Below are 14,122 nucleotides of genomic sequence, written 5' to 3'. Positions count from 1 at the left end.
TGCAAAAACACAAAGAATTTTTTTAAAGGAAAATGTGAGTTAAGAGGAAAAGAGTTTCCAAAACTTTCTGGGGGTGGCCATAGAGCCAGGTGCAGACAGTCTGGGGACCCACACCTGAGCCCAAGCACAGGGACTCCATATCCTGGGTACCAGCACACAGACCAAAGAATGACGAAGGACACAGAGGTGGCCCATCATGCCACCCTGGCGGGGGCCGTGCCCACCAGCTCTGTATGGAACTGGGACGGCTCCTGGCAGTCCGTTCGGCAGCCTGCCATTGGGGCAGAGGTCGGGGCAGAGTGCCGCCCCAGATCGGCTCCTCTCCCGGTCTTGATGCCTCTGACCCAACACTGTGGGGGCGCAGTGGTAGACACGGGCTCCACAGCCACCACTGCAGGGGTCTGCACAGGGCTCGGTACTTTCTGGTCTTCCATGTTGGAAAGATAAAGCCCTGTGCGCCATCGACTGCCCTTCCCCCCACCCCAGCGTGGGTCCTGACCGCCAGGCTCCGGGCCAGCCAAGAAGCTATGTGCCCGACTGTGCGTCACAGTCCCTGCAGGTCCCCTGGCTGGCAGCCCTCAATCCTCCTCGGAGAGCTGGAGGTCTTGCAACTCGTCCTCCGGCCCCTGAGCCAGCCGCTGCAGCTCCCGGAGGCCCAGGCCCGCCTGTGTGTCAGGGCCTCCATCTGCAGGGAGAGACCAAGGCTACATGAATTCCACTTTGCCAGGGAGAAGCCAGCCTCGGAGAGTCCTCATCGCTAATTAACCACAGCCCTAATTAAGTTATTGGTGCCACTGTTACTGGCTGCCGGAACCAGCGGAGCAGCTGGCCTGGGATCCCCAAGGAGGGGTGTGGGCCCAGCTTAGCGCTATCCTCCCAGCTGACTGCCCTGCCCACCCACCCCGCCACACCCATGACAGCCTTGGGCTCCCCAAGGCAGGCTCAAAGGGCCACAGCACCACCCCTCGCGCCCAGGAACCACGTACCTTCTGGATCGCCGGCCGCCTCCTGGCTGCCACAGCTGCCCCCCTCCTCCTCCTCCTCCTCCTCCTCCTCCTCTACCCTCTGCCAAGCTCCTGGGGACCAAGAAGAAAAGCCCATGGGAGTGGGCCCGCCAGCAGGTGCTCACTGGGGGCAGTTAGTGGAGGAGGCTGGGCCAGGCTCGCAGCCCCACACCCACCCGCCTTTCACTCAGGCCCCTTTGGGGCAGGTAGAGGGGATTCCCAAGTGCCCAGAGTGAGAGCGAGGGAACAAAGTCTGGGAACACGTGTTCCAATGCCAGGAAGCCCTCACCTCAAGCAGAGCGGTAGAAGGGCCCCAGCGCACAGGAGCGGTAAGGTGGGAGCCGGCACCCTCTTCTGGTTCCATGAGGCGGCTAAGAGAGCCTTCCAGGCCCACCGTCCCCTTCCCCACAAGGAGCTCAGGCCCCTACCTGTCTCCGAGAAGTCCATGGCACTGTCTTCCCCATCACTGTCCAGGTCAAAGAGATCCTTAAATTCCACTCGGTCTTCATTTTTCCTGTCTCCCACCTTCCGCCGCTTTATCTCTGGCAAGTTCAGATCTTCCAGCTGGCAGGACCCAAAGCCAGAGCAGGAGGCCAGGGTCGTCAGGAGGCCCTGAGAGCCCACCCCAGCCCAGTCCCCAACCTGCCCTGCTTCAGCCCCAGGAACCCCCTCCACCTCAAGGCCTAGCCCTAGCCACGGCTAGGCCACATCAGGCCACATCATGCATCACATGGCAAGAATCCTGACCGTGGTTCCTGTCTCCCCACCCCTCGCATTTCCAAAGGCTTTATCTGATCCCAGTGTCCCGTTCCCTCCCCCATTCCCCTTCAAGCTTTGCCTCCCGACCGGTCCCCCACGCAAAGACTCTGTCTGGCCACTTTTTCTAACCAACTCTTGGTCCACATCACTGGACAGGACTCCTGGACAGCCATCCTGCCAGGCAGGAGAGGAGGCCCCAACCACACGCTGGCCACAAAGTGCCATCAAAGGTTCAGTCACACCCACGGGCTGGAGGCCCAGCTGCAGCCCCTCACCTTTCTGCCTCCAAATCTTCAACCATCCATCTCAGAAATGACAGCAGACCCGCAGGGACAGACAGTCACAGGCATGCCACTCAGCATGAAGCTGTCCCCTCAAGTCACACCATCCCACACCCACTGGCCAGGCCCAGACTCAGAAGCATAGCCCCTCCTGTGGCTCCCTGCCTCCACTGCTGGTGCCAAGGTCAGTCCAGCCACTCACTCCCCCAAAATCCCCAGCCGGTTTGGCCTCCAGTGACCTCCTCCTGCAGGTCATGAGAGAAGAAGTCCCCCCACCGTTACCCAGCTCTGCAGGACATCTGCCCCCTCAGAGCTACCAGAGAACAGGCCGCAGCGGGAACACAGGCCCCCACCCATCCTGCCGACATCGTCCCTGGGACTGTCCTCTCCCACAAGCCCCGTTCCCCACTCTGGTGTCACAGCCAAGGAGCTGGATCCCGGTCTCAGAGTAACCCAGTGGGCCATGCCCACATCCCCCTCCTCCAGCCCCAGCAAACGTCCCCTGCAGACACACCCGCTCTTTGCCACTGATCTCCAGCTGGATCTCTCGCTCCCTCAGCTTCCGCCACTGGCTGTAGTACTTGGTGAGAGGGGTCCCTTCCTCTCGGGTCTGCTTCTCCCAGGCATCCTGCGGGGAGAGGTCCGGGATCAGTCCCACCCTGGGCAACCCTCCAAAGCCCAGCCCGGCCCTGACCGGTGCCCTCAGACGTGCTGCCCGCCCCCCCTCCCGAACTCCCAACTGACCACTGCGTGCCGGTCAGCCACGGCGAAGGGGGCCCCCTGGCGGCGGCTGCAGATGTACTCTGCGTTCTCCTGCACCTTCTCCAGCAGCTGGCGCAGCTGCCGGCAGTAGTTGGCCACCTTACACTCCCGGAGGAAGGACTTCAGCTGCGGAAGAAGAGGGGCTCAGTCAAGGTCCAGATACAGACCTGCTCTGCACCTCACAATCCGTCTGGGCCACACATGACCACAGGGAGGTGACGGGAGAGCGGGGAACGTGGGTTCATGTGTCGCACAGCTCTGGCCATGGGTAGCCCTAGTGCACACATCTGGGGAGAGGACCCAAGTCCACACACCAGATTTGGGGTGGGGGGCGCTGCACGATCTCTGGTGCCCTGGGCCTGTGGGGGCTGGAGAGCAGACGGCCCATCCCACAGGCCAGGCAAAGGCACGGCAGCAGCAGTGGGGCAGCACGGGGCTACCCTCCAGGTCAGAGACCACCCCCAGCCTGTCTCTGTAAATAAAGTCGTACCGGTGCGCATCCAACCTACTCACTCACGCGTTTCTGCAGGTTCTGGGTACAACGACTGGGAAACCTGAGCAGCTGTGAGAAAGCCCACAACTGTGAAGTCTAGAACACTTACCATCAGATTCTACCAGCAGAGTCTGCAAAGCCCTGTTCCACACTGGGACCCCTGGGGCCTGGAGCCCAGAAATAAAGGCTCGCAGACACAGCCAGCCCTGCGTCTGGATGCGGCTCCGGCCAGTGCGGCTCCAGGGAGAGCAGCCCAGCCCAACTCACCCAACAGGCCTCTGGCTGTGCGGGTTGCTCCTGCCCACCAGCGCCAGACAGGGACAGGCAGTGCCACCTGGCCCTTTCCATGAGAGGCACCTGCCTCCACGAGATGGAAAACATCTGGCCAGAAAGCAGGTGGACCTTCGACAGAGGCTAGGCTTGGCTCCTGGCCCTGTGTGGCTGTGACAAGGATGCCTCCCTCTGGTCACTCCGTGAATGGGGAGCTGAGCCCATCAAGCAGCTCTGTCTGCTACACGGGGGCAGGTCATCGAGGGGTCTGGGAAGGAAAGGTGGACCCAGACGGTGGGTACACACCTGCAGGATGGCGGGCAGCGCCAGCTCAGGGAACGCGATGCTGTGGGCCTGGCCATGCAGGTACTCCAGGATGAGGTCATACAGCTGCTCCACCAGGCCGTCCTGGGGCAGCAGGGAAGAAAGGAGAAGGTCGGGGCTGGGGAGACAGGAGCTCCGCACTCTTCCAGAGCAGTCCGATGGGTCCACTCAGTCTGCAGGGTGGAAACTGGAGGACGGGACCCCACAGCCTCCCAGAAGCCACGCTCACACTCAGTGTGGCTTAGGCCAAGGAACACCATTCCCCTCCCATCCCGAGAGACCCAGGAAGGTCTACACGAACTCCACACTCATCTGACCCCTGCCACCCTACACACTGACCTCAGTGCCCTATGCCATCCGGCTGGGACCCCCACCCAAGGCATCTCCCCACGCCCCTCCACAGGAGACCAGCCTCACCCGATATGCCTTCTCCTGCAGGTTGACTTTGGACAGCTTCAGGATCACAGTGAAGTTGATGGGCTTGGAGCTCATGCGCCCCGGCCTCCTGTTAAAGTCCACCTGCTGGAAAACCTGTCCCAAGGCCGCATCAGCCCGGCCTGCTCTGCCTCATGCCCTACTGTGTCACACTCCACCCATATCCTGGGTTACAGACCCACTGTGGAACCAGGGACAGGCAGCCACGTGCAGTGCCAGCCCTGCGGGCCCCCACACCCCTGCCATACAGCACTCTGGCCTCCGAGGCCATCACTTTATCCCCGACTGGGGCTCTGGTGGAAGGGAACGGGACCAGGAGCGCACACATGCTACCGACTCCTTCCTGAATCTAGGCCAAGAAGCTGTAAAATCAACACCTACAGACCAAAGAACCTGCACACAGCCACGGGCAGCGCAACGTTCTCCCCGTGACCGCATCCCCGAGGCCTTGGGCCAACCCCAGGGCTGCATCCCCAGGAGCATCTCCGATGAAGGCCTGGGGAGCCACCACTCCTTCATCCTCCACAGAGACCACCGGCTGCGTCCATCGCTCTCTGCGTCTTGGAGAAGCCCACCCTGGGTCCAAACGCTGAAGGCTGCAGGGTGTCCTGGGGCAGCAGAGGGGGAGCCATGCCTGCCCCCTGCACAGCCTGTGCACAGAGGTGATCCAGGATGTTGTCCTGAAGGACATGGGTGGTCAACACAGAAGACGCCACAGAGCCGGGGACGATGGTTCCCAGCCGAGCTCAATGCAACCCCAGGTGAAAAGCACCCACAGCTGTGGCAGTAACAGTGTCTCCCGAGGGGGGACACCAGCATTCTCGAAACTGGCTCAGCCTGAGGTGGTGTGGGGACGGGGAGGGGGGCTGCTCTCAATACCCCTTCCCACCCACCCGGGAAGGGCAGGGCAGAAACTGCCTCCTGACGTGTTTTCTCCGGAAAGGAGAGGCCTGGGTGTGAAGGACGTGCCCTGCAGAGCAGCATGCTGAGGCAGGGGTCAGTCCGTACAAGAGCTGTGAGAGGAAGAAATCAGAGTAGGACCCTCAGGGGCTCCCTTCTCTCTTCTACTTGGTAAGGAGACAGAGAACACAGCCCTGGGGCCACCGCACACCACACTGAGACACTAACCTGGCCCATCTCGCGGTGGGGGGCACTCGGGCCTCTCTAACAGGGAGACGTGAAGTCCTAAGCATACAGTGGGTCCAGGCCTAGCTCCTAGTGGGCTTCTGGGCTTTAGTCAGACCACCTTTCGGTGCCTGAGCGACACGCGCGTGCAGGCATGCAAGGACACACGCACGTGTGCACACACAGATGTGCGCGTACACACAAATGCACACAGGAGCGCGCAGGAGAAGAAACGCAGCTTTGGAATCAGACCGAGGCTTCTGGCCCAGCTCGCCTGCTCACTGTACTAGACCGGACAGACCCAAGCGTGTCCTAAAACCAGCACCGTCAGGCCAGCCCTGCAGAGCAGCAGTCCGTGTCCTCACGGCCACTGCCGCCTACCAGCACACGACGCAAGCTCCGCACAGGGCGATGCCCTCCCGGAACCTGCTCTACAAATGAGAAAACCAGCACGCTGGAAGCACCGTATCTCGGAAGAGACAGTCCAGCGACAGTGGGAGGTGCCTCCAAAGACAGCCCGAGGCACCGGACGACCCCGCCCCCGCGCCCCCGCCCCCCAGTCCCCCGTGGCGGGCACCCTCTCACCTCCAGGATGAAGGGCAGCACTGGGATGAAGGTGCCGGTGCTCTCCGAGAGCCCCGTCAGAGCACGCACACAGTGCATGCGCAGGGGGTAGAAGCGGGCGGTGGGGACCAGCCTGGAGCACGGGAAAGCTGGGGTGAGCAGAGGCCTGAGCCTCAGAGACCCCCCAAACCAGCCTCCCCCTTCTGGCCTGGCTGCCCATGACCCATTCCACCCATGGGGTTCTAGCCTCACTTCTGTCGGGGTGGAGCCTCACTTCTGTCGGGGTGGGTGGGCACACCTGCCCCTCTGACTCCTCCAGACAGAACACGGCAGAGTGAAAGGCCCCGACTGACATCCTGGTCTCAAGGACCTGCCTCCTCACTCGATTGTCGGGGTGAGAGAACACCCCAAATGACTTCTGACTTAGTGTCTTTTTTCTTTTTTCAGATTTTATTTATGTATTTGACAGACAGAGATCACAGCAGGCAGAGAGGCAGGCAGAGAGAGAGGAGGAAGCAGGTTCCCGGCCGAGCAGAGAGCCCGATGCGGGGCTCGATCCCAGGACCCTGAGATCACGACCTGAGCCGAAGGCAGAGGCCTCAACCCACTGAGCCCCCCAGGCGCCCCCAGACTTAGTTTCATTTCAATGCAGGACTGCCCCACGCTTGGACGCCTCCCCCTTCAGGAGCTCGGGGCGACCCCTCCTGGCCAACAACGGCAGCCACCTGGCCTCCTGCAGCTCCTCCAGGATCCGCCCTGGATACCGACCACAACTCAGGAGTCACAACCACACAGCCCAGCTCTGTCCAAAACCCAAATTCCCTCCAAGGGTACTTACCCTTTTCTACCAGCATCACCTAGAACGCACCAGCCAGGGACACTGGGCCACAGACCACACCACTCCCGCCCCGTACTTCCTCAGGCGCTGCCCAGGAACAGACCCGCGGTCCAGGGATGGCCCAGACCCTCCCAGAGCAGCAGCTCCTCCTGGCCGTCCAGGATGCCTCCCCTTGTAGCGAGCCCGATCCCCACAGCAGCCCCCGGAAAGCGGCCTCCCTCCGACCTCAGGGCGACCGCACCAGCAGAACTCACTTGACGCAGCCGATCACCACCTGGGTTAGGGGGTAGACCAAGGGCCGGAGGGCCTCCCGGGGGCAGAGGGTGCTGAGCACGCGGCACCACAGGCACAGGCAGTGCACAAACTGCCAGTTGTACACAGACTGGTACGTCTCCTGCACACAGAGCGAGGGCCATCTCCAGCTCAGCGCGGGGCTCCTGGCAAGGCCCTGCTCTTCCTCACCCACCAGGTGCACGGGATCTCAGCCCCCCTGCCCCCCGCCGCTGCCTATGCCCAAAGCCCCCACCAGCAAAGGCCCTGACCCCAGACACATGCTGGGCTGTCTCTCCGGAGACACTGAGGCTCCCAGGGGCCCTCAGGCCATCAGCTGGGTCAGGCTGGGGCCATCCCTCGCCCCGCAGGCACACCCACACACCTTCTTGCGCGTGGTCATGGCACTGCGCAGGTGGATGGCCAGCTGGCGGATGTAGAGGAAGGCGTGCTGGTAGGCAACGCCAGAGTCCAGGGCGAGTAGCTCAGTCAGGGTCCGCTGCATGAAGCTGATGAGCGGAAGGGTGCTGGGAGAGGTGAACTTGCAGTTCCTCACGTACGTGATATACATTTGCTGCCAGGAAAGACCCCAGTTGGAACCACCTGAGCTCCCAGGGCCCTAGGTACCCACCACCCAGCTCCAAGCCACTGCCAGGCACCTGGGCCTTTCTCTCAGAGCTGCTGCCTTGGCGGGAGCCACAGTCTGGCCATGTCTGCTGCAGACCCCTCCCCCTACACACTGCTTGCTCCTTGGGCCCCCTACTGCTGCTCAGCCTCCGCACCATACAGCCACCAATCTCAAACAAGGTCTGCAGTGCCAAGGAGGGACCCTACAGGTAGGGGACAGTGCCAAGGAGAGAGGCAGCATGAGCAACTGAGAAGACGCAAGGACACCATGGAGGGACTGGGAAGCAGGGAGGCAGAAGAGCCCCAGCTATGTGCCAGGCCTACGCAGGGCTCTCTAGAGGGACTCCACATGGGACAGGCCATCCAAGCTTGAGGCCAAGCAGCATGGTCCCTGCCCTCTCCACACCCAATGTCCTCATCCACTGAGGGAGAGAGGTGTGCGGAGTAGCCGATGTGGAGCCCCAGGCGTTCAAGAACTCCCATCCCTGCCACAGTCCCCAACTTCTCAGGGAGGGAACTATGACGACGGTGTGGGTGAGCCCAGAGCCGCAGTGCCAACAGAGGGCACCAACCACAAAGGCAGCTCCCCGGCCCTCAGGCCAGCACTTCCAACCTAGACCCTAATGGACACAGACTCGGGGGCACTAGAGGCAGAAGCCCTGGGCCCGCACTACCTTGAGAACAGGACTCAGGAAGACATCCTTCTTATGCCGGCAGACCCTGACGAGGACCAGGAAGGCCAGGACACGCAACGTCTCCTCACCTGTGCTCCACAGGACCACCATCCTCTGCAGAAAGCAAGATGTCACTGCCGGCCCCAGCCTCCCCAAGCCCAGCCAAAGAGCCCTGTGGCCACTGCTGGGAGATAGCCCTTCCCAAAGCATCTCAGAAGAGAACCACTCAGAACTCAACTCGGGGCTAACAAAACGTAAAACTGACCCCATGAAGGCAGTACCACGTAGCACGTGAGAAAACGAGTACATCTTGCTTCACTTCTCATCAGAAACGTCAGAAAGCCACCACCTTATGGGACTGGTTTCTGGGCAGCCCCAGGAGCAAAGAGCTGACAGAGACAGAACCCAAGGAGGGGAAGGGTGGGGACAGGCACACGAGAGGGGCACGCTGGAAGGGCAGCGACGCGCACCCCCACCACCCTGGCACGGGGAACGGCCGGCTGACCTTGAGCAGCAGGCGGCACTGCTTGGGGAAGATCAAGTAGTAGGACACGGAGTTGCTGACATGCTGTAGCACGGCCGCTGCCACTGTCACCTCGGCCACGCAGGCCACCAGCTGGGGAAGCAGGAGAGCGCCGTGAGGCCCCAAGCGCACGCTGGCCCACCAGACATGGCCAGGCCCCGTGGAGCACAGCAGGCCCTCTCCCCTCTGGAACCACACCTGTATAACTGAGCTCAGGTAAACCTTGATGTCCAGCCGGAGCTTGCCCCACAGTGGGCTGCCAGACGGGTACAGCACCCTACAGAGAGACCAAACCCACAGCCACGTGAGTGAACCCCCACAATGCACTTTCTCCCCAAACCCACCACCCTTCCTGGTGACTGCTCTCCCCATGCAGCGGCCCCCTTCATGCAAGAGTCCATACCTGGCCAACGCCAGCCCCACCCCTACCTGTCTGTCAGCTTCCCTGCCCCCTTCCCACAGGGCCACCTCCACAAAGCTGCACCATCCTGATCCCAAGTCTCACCTTAGCAACTTCCACCAGACCCAGATACTCCTGTCTCCAGGTCCGCCACCGCCCCAAGTCTCCCTTTCAGAAGGTAATGCAGGACCCTTCCCTGGAGCCTTCTTTCTGGCGTCTGGGGATAGTCTGACCCTTCAGGCCCTCACTACCTCCTAGTCACGTGGCTGCACGGCCCTCCCAGGCAAATGTGCCTCCCCTTTTGCCAAAGGTCTGCTGCTCTTCTCTCTCATCTGAAGACTTTTCACAGCCTCCTCTGCTCAGTCTTCCTCTAATATGGAACTTAAGGTTCTGAAACTCAGCTGTGAAAAGGCACCTACTATATGGGCACACACACCTCCCCAGACCAAACAGCAAAGGAGTGGAGAAGATACTCATTCAAAGAAAGAAAGAGGGATCAAAAAAGAGAGAATCCCGACCTAGAAAATTAGTGGCGCAAAGCCAAGCAATCACTCTGGGCCCCCTAAAAAATTCTGGGTAGAGGATGTACCTTCTTAGGAAGAAAAAAGAAAGGAGGACAAAGCCACCCAAGTGGCCCTGCCTCTCCCAGGAACACTGCAACGGGCCTGGCTCTATGTTCATTCAACAACCCTCTGTCCTGGTTGGGTCTAGAGAGGACCCCTAGATTACAAGGCCTCCGCGTTCCCCAATGCAGGGGCCTGACCACACCTCCCTACCTCCCCTCTTCCCTTTTACCTGCTACTGTCCTTTGGGACTTTTCCAAACAGCAACTTCTGGAGACAGCCAAAGAGATCACGAATGCAGAAGGTGACCAGGGCATTGAACACTACAATGAGGGGACCACAGATGCCATTCACAGGACAGAAGACGGAACAGAGGGCCTGTATCCCGCGTCCCCTCGCCCAGCTCACCAGCACTGTCCGTGACCTGGAATTTGCTGGCCTCGGCACCTTCCTGGTCTCCTTGGGTGGTGGCCACAGCAGCTCGGAACGCCTGCACGACTTCGTGGAACAGCTTTGGAGTAAGGTGATGCTAAAGGGGTTAAGAGGACCCAAAATGTCGGTGGGGGAGTCAGCTGTGTCAGACAGAGCATGAGGCAACCAGAGCTCCAGAAACCTGCTCTGAAAGAGAAAGGTGCCCCCTTGCCCACACTGTGAGACGTGGAGCAGCGGCGGAAGCCCTGTTATGGAGACACATGCAGGGAACAGAGAGAGGAGTCCAGAATGTTCCTGGAAGGGAAGGGAGCCTGGCTCAGGGTCAGAGGGGAGAGGCTGAGGGCCGGAGACCTGGGTGGCAACCTACGACAGGTGGTATCCCGAACTCTCCCTTCTGTCCTTTCCTTTTCCCACAGAAACCAACGCAAAAGCCTTGAAGAAGGGCGCTGGCTCCAGGGACCAACAAAGGCAGAGCATGTCCTGCCCACAGTGGATGTCAGGCACCGGGGAGCACCTGAGAGGGAAGCTGAGGGGAAGAAAGCAGAAGAGCCCCTAGAATCTCTGACCGAAGGACAGAGTGCAATCCTGGAGCCCCTCAGCATAAAGAAATGTGCTAAGCAGGACTCCGCGCCAGGGCTCAGAGAAGGCCTCCTCCCACCCTCCTCCGCCGGACGGCACAGATCCAAGCCACTGCAACGAGGCCAGGGCAGACTCCTTTTAAAGCAGGCGGCGGTGGTGTCCAACTGCCCACCCCATGCCGCGCCTCACCTCTGCCGCCTGCTTCCATCCCTCAACCATCGCGAGGGTCACAGGAGCAGAATCCCTCTTCTTCCCCTTCAGTCCTCGGGGGGTCCCACCCTCATCCGCATCTTCCTCCTCCACGCTGGCTTCCTGTACCAGACAGAGGGCCAGGCTAGAGCAGGGGGCAGGGGCCCTAAGTGTGCCCCTGCCCCCACCCGTCTGGCCTAGGTCCTCACTTCCAGCGTGTCCGGCAGGGAGTGGAGCTGACCCTCTTCGTCCTCCGCGCTGTCTGAGTCACTGAAGTCCAGCAGGCTCTGGTCGTTCTCCTGCAGGAACCTGTAGAACTCGGGGTCTTTGTCCTTCAGCCGAGAGAGCTGGTCCTTGTGCTCAGATGCTCGACCTTTACGCCGGCTAAGAAGGGGGGGTCATCAGGCACAATGGGCGGCGCAGCCCACAGGGGTGGGGGCACAGGCTTCTTGGCCTCCGCACTGTAAGCTTGCCAGCCTCCACAGAGAAGCCGCAGGGCCTGAACGGCTCCCTCCACGAGGGCTGCGGACAGCCAACGCAGGGCAGTTTCCAGGGTCGCGTTCTCAGCAGATCCCCCTCCCCTAAACTCTGGACGCACGCATCGGACAGCCTCTCTATGCGCTCCAACCCCTGCATGTCCCACACGGCCCCGCGATTCTCCCGAACTCGCTCCGCCCACACTCTGCTCCATCTCCCGCACCGTGACCCGACCTCTGCAGGCTCTCAAGGGAGAGACGCCGCGCTCTCCGGCCAGCATGCAAAGTGCCATGAGCTCTCACCAGCAACACCCCTTCAAAGCCCTCAAGCTCCTCATAAACCAGCACCACCTCTCCACCTCCCGCCTGCCACAGCGGTCTCTCCCTACCTCTGCACCCACCGCCTCCAAGCTATTCTCAACACAGCAACCCAAGGGACCCTGTGTGTTCTGTCTTGTGACACGACTCACGGCTCAAACGCTGAGAGAAATTCCCGTTTTACCGGCACGTCGCGTAAGCGGCCTGCGAGGTCTGACTCCGCCATCATTTCTCCAGGGCCACCTCCTACTCTCCCTGTCACTCCTCCCTTGTAAGACTTGCCCCCACGTCAGCAGCTCCGCCGCTCCGAATCCCCGAAACACTGAAACACCACAGCATTCTCCCCCGTCTGCGTGGCCTCCTCCCTCGGGTCTCTGTCCCACGAGCAGCTCCTCAAAGGCCCTTCCGCACCAACAGCAACAGGGGCCCGCGCACCTCCTCCCCATTTCTCTAACCCCGTCTTCCTGCGCCGTTTGCCGCACTTCGTCTTCTGGCCCTAACCGCGCCTCTGCTTCACCCGGGCTGCCGAACCTCTTCCAGACCGGAAAGGGACCCTTTCATGACGCACCAGTGAACGCCCCAGATACGGGCTGTCCGGCGCCTGGGGGCGCCGTCGGTGAAGCGCCTGCCTTCGGCTCAGGCCACGGACCCTGGGATCGAGTCCCGCACGGGGCTCTCTGCTGAGCCGGAAGCCTGCTCCCCCTCCCTCTCCCCCTGTCCGGGCGCCTCTCTCGCGGCCAAGCACGTGGCTGACGGCTCTCTAAGGTGAGGCATGAAAACACAAGGGAGTAAAAGGAGGCTCGTCACAGCAAACGCTGGAGGAACGAACGAGCCCAACGTCTGGGGCGGGGTCGGAGGCCCCCAGTCCCCACCCGCGTGACGGGCCAGGACAGTGGAAAGGGTTTGGCCTCACGTACGTCCCGCGGGGGACGCTCCCCTCACCTGGACGAGGGGCTCCCGCCTGGCCCATCCCGTCTCCGATCGGCTCCACGCACCGCCCGCGTCCCGGCTCCCGCGGCTCCTTCGGACTCGGACTCAGAATCAAAGCCCGAAGCCAAGAACTCGTCCACTGTCAGCTCCGCCAGGCGCCTGCGGGTTACGACCGCCGAGTCAGGCCTCCCCGCCGGCCCGGCCTGCCCAGCCTTGCCGCACCGGGGACACGGAGATGCTCCAGGAGGCACCGGAGGGCCCAATCGGTCCTCGGACCCCCAACTCACCGCTTGCCGGCCCGCGCCGCCGCCATCGCCGCCCGCCCGCAGCGTGCGCCCCACTTCCGGCCCCAGAATGCTGTCCGGCAGCCGCACTTCCTCCGGGCCGGCCCCGCCCTCGGCCCCGCCCCGCCGCGCCCCAGTGGTGGCTCTAAGTTTCTCCAACGGAGGCTCCGGCGGCATCCAGGCGGGAGGGCAAGTTCACATCCTCTGTGCTCCGGGCTCCCAGGGTGGCCGGCCGGATGGAGGCTAATGGCGCAGGCCGGACTCAGTCACGGCTCCCGCACACATCGCTGAGTGTCGGGCTGTCGATCTCGAAAGTCGGGCAGGACTGCACAGGATGGAACGCTGGCCTGCTGCTCACGAATCACCTGCCCCAGGGAAGACGAGGCCCAGGACCTGGGGCACCCTCTCCCCTGCTGCCCACAGCCTCCCCAGAGCTCCAGAAGCACGTGCCTGGAAGGGGGTCAATGCACAGGCGCCGGACAAAATGCGCCCCGGGGAAGACACTTGACAGACAGGACTCCTATGCAAAGAGCTCTCACGAATCAGTAATAAAGAGCCCAGCTTCGCAGGAAAAGCAGGCTAGCCGCGTAGGCAATGCCATCGGTGGGCAATTCGCCGGGAAAAAATGACGCTCTGATGGCCAGGCCAGTCTCGCCTGCATCTAATGAGGGTCAGAATGATGAGAGTCGCTTCTACTTCACTGGACAGGCCACGGCGGGGGTGGGGGGGCAGTGGACAGATCCCGGAGCTGTTACTGAAGCCCGTTTGGCCAAATCGTCCGGGAAGTACTGCGCCGGATACTTGGGTCCTCCGAGTCCTCCGCCGGGAATTTGCCTAAGTCCACAGTGTGGGCTGGGCGGGAGCGGCCACTCTTCCCTGCCCCGCCTGTGGGAAGGGCGGGTACAGAAGCCCAGAGGCCGGAAGGCTGCTTTGCAGAAGGGGCGGGAGAACCAGACGATGCCCTCCTATCCCCGCCCCCTAAAGGGCCGGAGTGTGTGGGCC

General features: G+C 62.0%; 1 protein-coding gene across 2 annotated transcripts; it reads right to left on the bottom strand.

The window, feature by feature from the left end:
- Window positions 1-23: 23 nt before the first annotated feature.
- Window positions 24-13,839, bottom strand: LOC111154925 (NOC2 like nucleolar associated transcriptional repressor). 2 transcript variants are annotated; one of them, XM_022514881.1, is made up of 19 exons: window positions 13,124-13,839; window positions 12,849-12,995; window positions 11,322-11,496; window positions 11,113-11,235; window positions 10,321-10,441; window positions 10,145-10,235; window positions 9,148-9,226; window positions 8,932-9,042; window positions 8,427-8,540; window positions 7,511-7,699; window positions 7,110-7,249; window positions 6,039-6,150; window positions 4,311-4,424; window positions 3,876-3,977; window positions 2,789-2,932; window positions 2,559-2,672; window positions 1,399-1,568; window positions 987-1,063; window positions 24-685 (listed from the first exon to the last, which is right to left on the bottom strand). In XM_022514881.1, the coding sequence occupies exons 1-19, from the start codon at window positions 13,147-13,149 to the stop codon at window positions 579-581; spliced, it is 2,256 nt and encodes a 751-aa protein (XP_022370589.1). In that variant the 5' UTR covers window positions 13,150-13,839; the 3' UTR covers window positions 24-578. The 2 variants fall into 2 exon arrangements, with proteins under 2 accessions (XP_022370589.1, XP_022370590.1); XM_022514882.1 differs by having other exon boundaries at window positions 987-1,076; window positions 1,433-1,568.
- Window positions 13,840-14,122: the final 283 nt, after the last annotated feature.

This window comes from Enhydra lutris, unplaced genomic scaffold, assembly GCF_002288905.1.
Source record: "Enhydra lutris kenyoni isolate GAN:26980312 unplaced genomic scaffold, ASM228890v2 scaffoldscaffold38, whole genome shotgun sequence".
Lineage (NCBI taxonomy): Eukaryota > Metazoa > Chordata > Mammalia > Carnivora > Mustelidae > Enhydra > Enhydra lutris.
The sequence above is the reverse complement of the archived record's forward strand: the minus strand, read 5'-3'. Positions and strand labels throughout refer to the sequence as shown.

What these genes read in the sequence shown, in the direction of transcription:
- LOC111154925 (XM_022514881.1), bottom strand. Translation starts at nt 13,149, where the DNA reads ATGGCGGCGGCGCGGGCCGGCAAGCG. An exon ending in GGCGGGAGCCCCTCGTCCAG is followed by an intron (nt 11,497 to 12,848) that starts GTGAGGGGAGCG and finishes CCCCCTTCTTAG; the next exon opens with CCGGCGTAAAGGTCGAGCAT. An exon ending in TGGCTGACCGGCACGCAGTG is followed by an intron (nt 2,673 to 2,788) that starts GTCAGTTGGGAG and finishes CTCTCCCCGCAG; the next exon opens with GATGCCTGGGAGAAGCAGAC.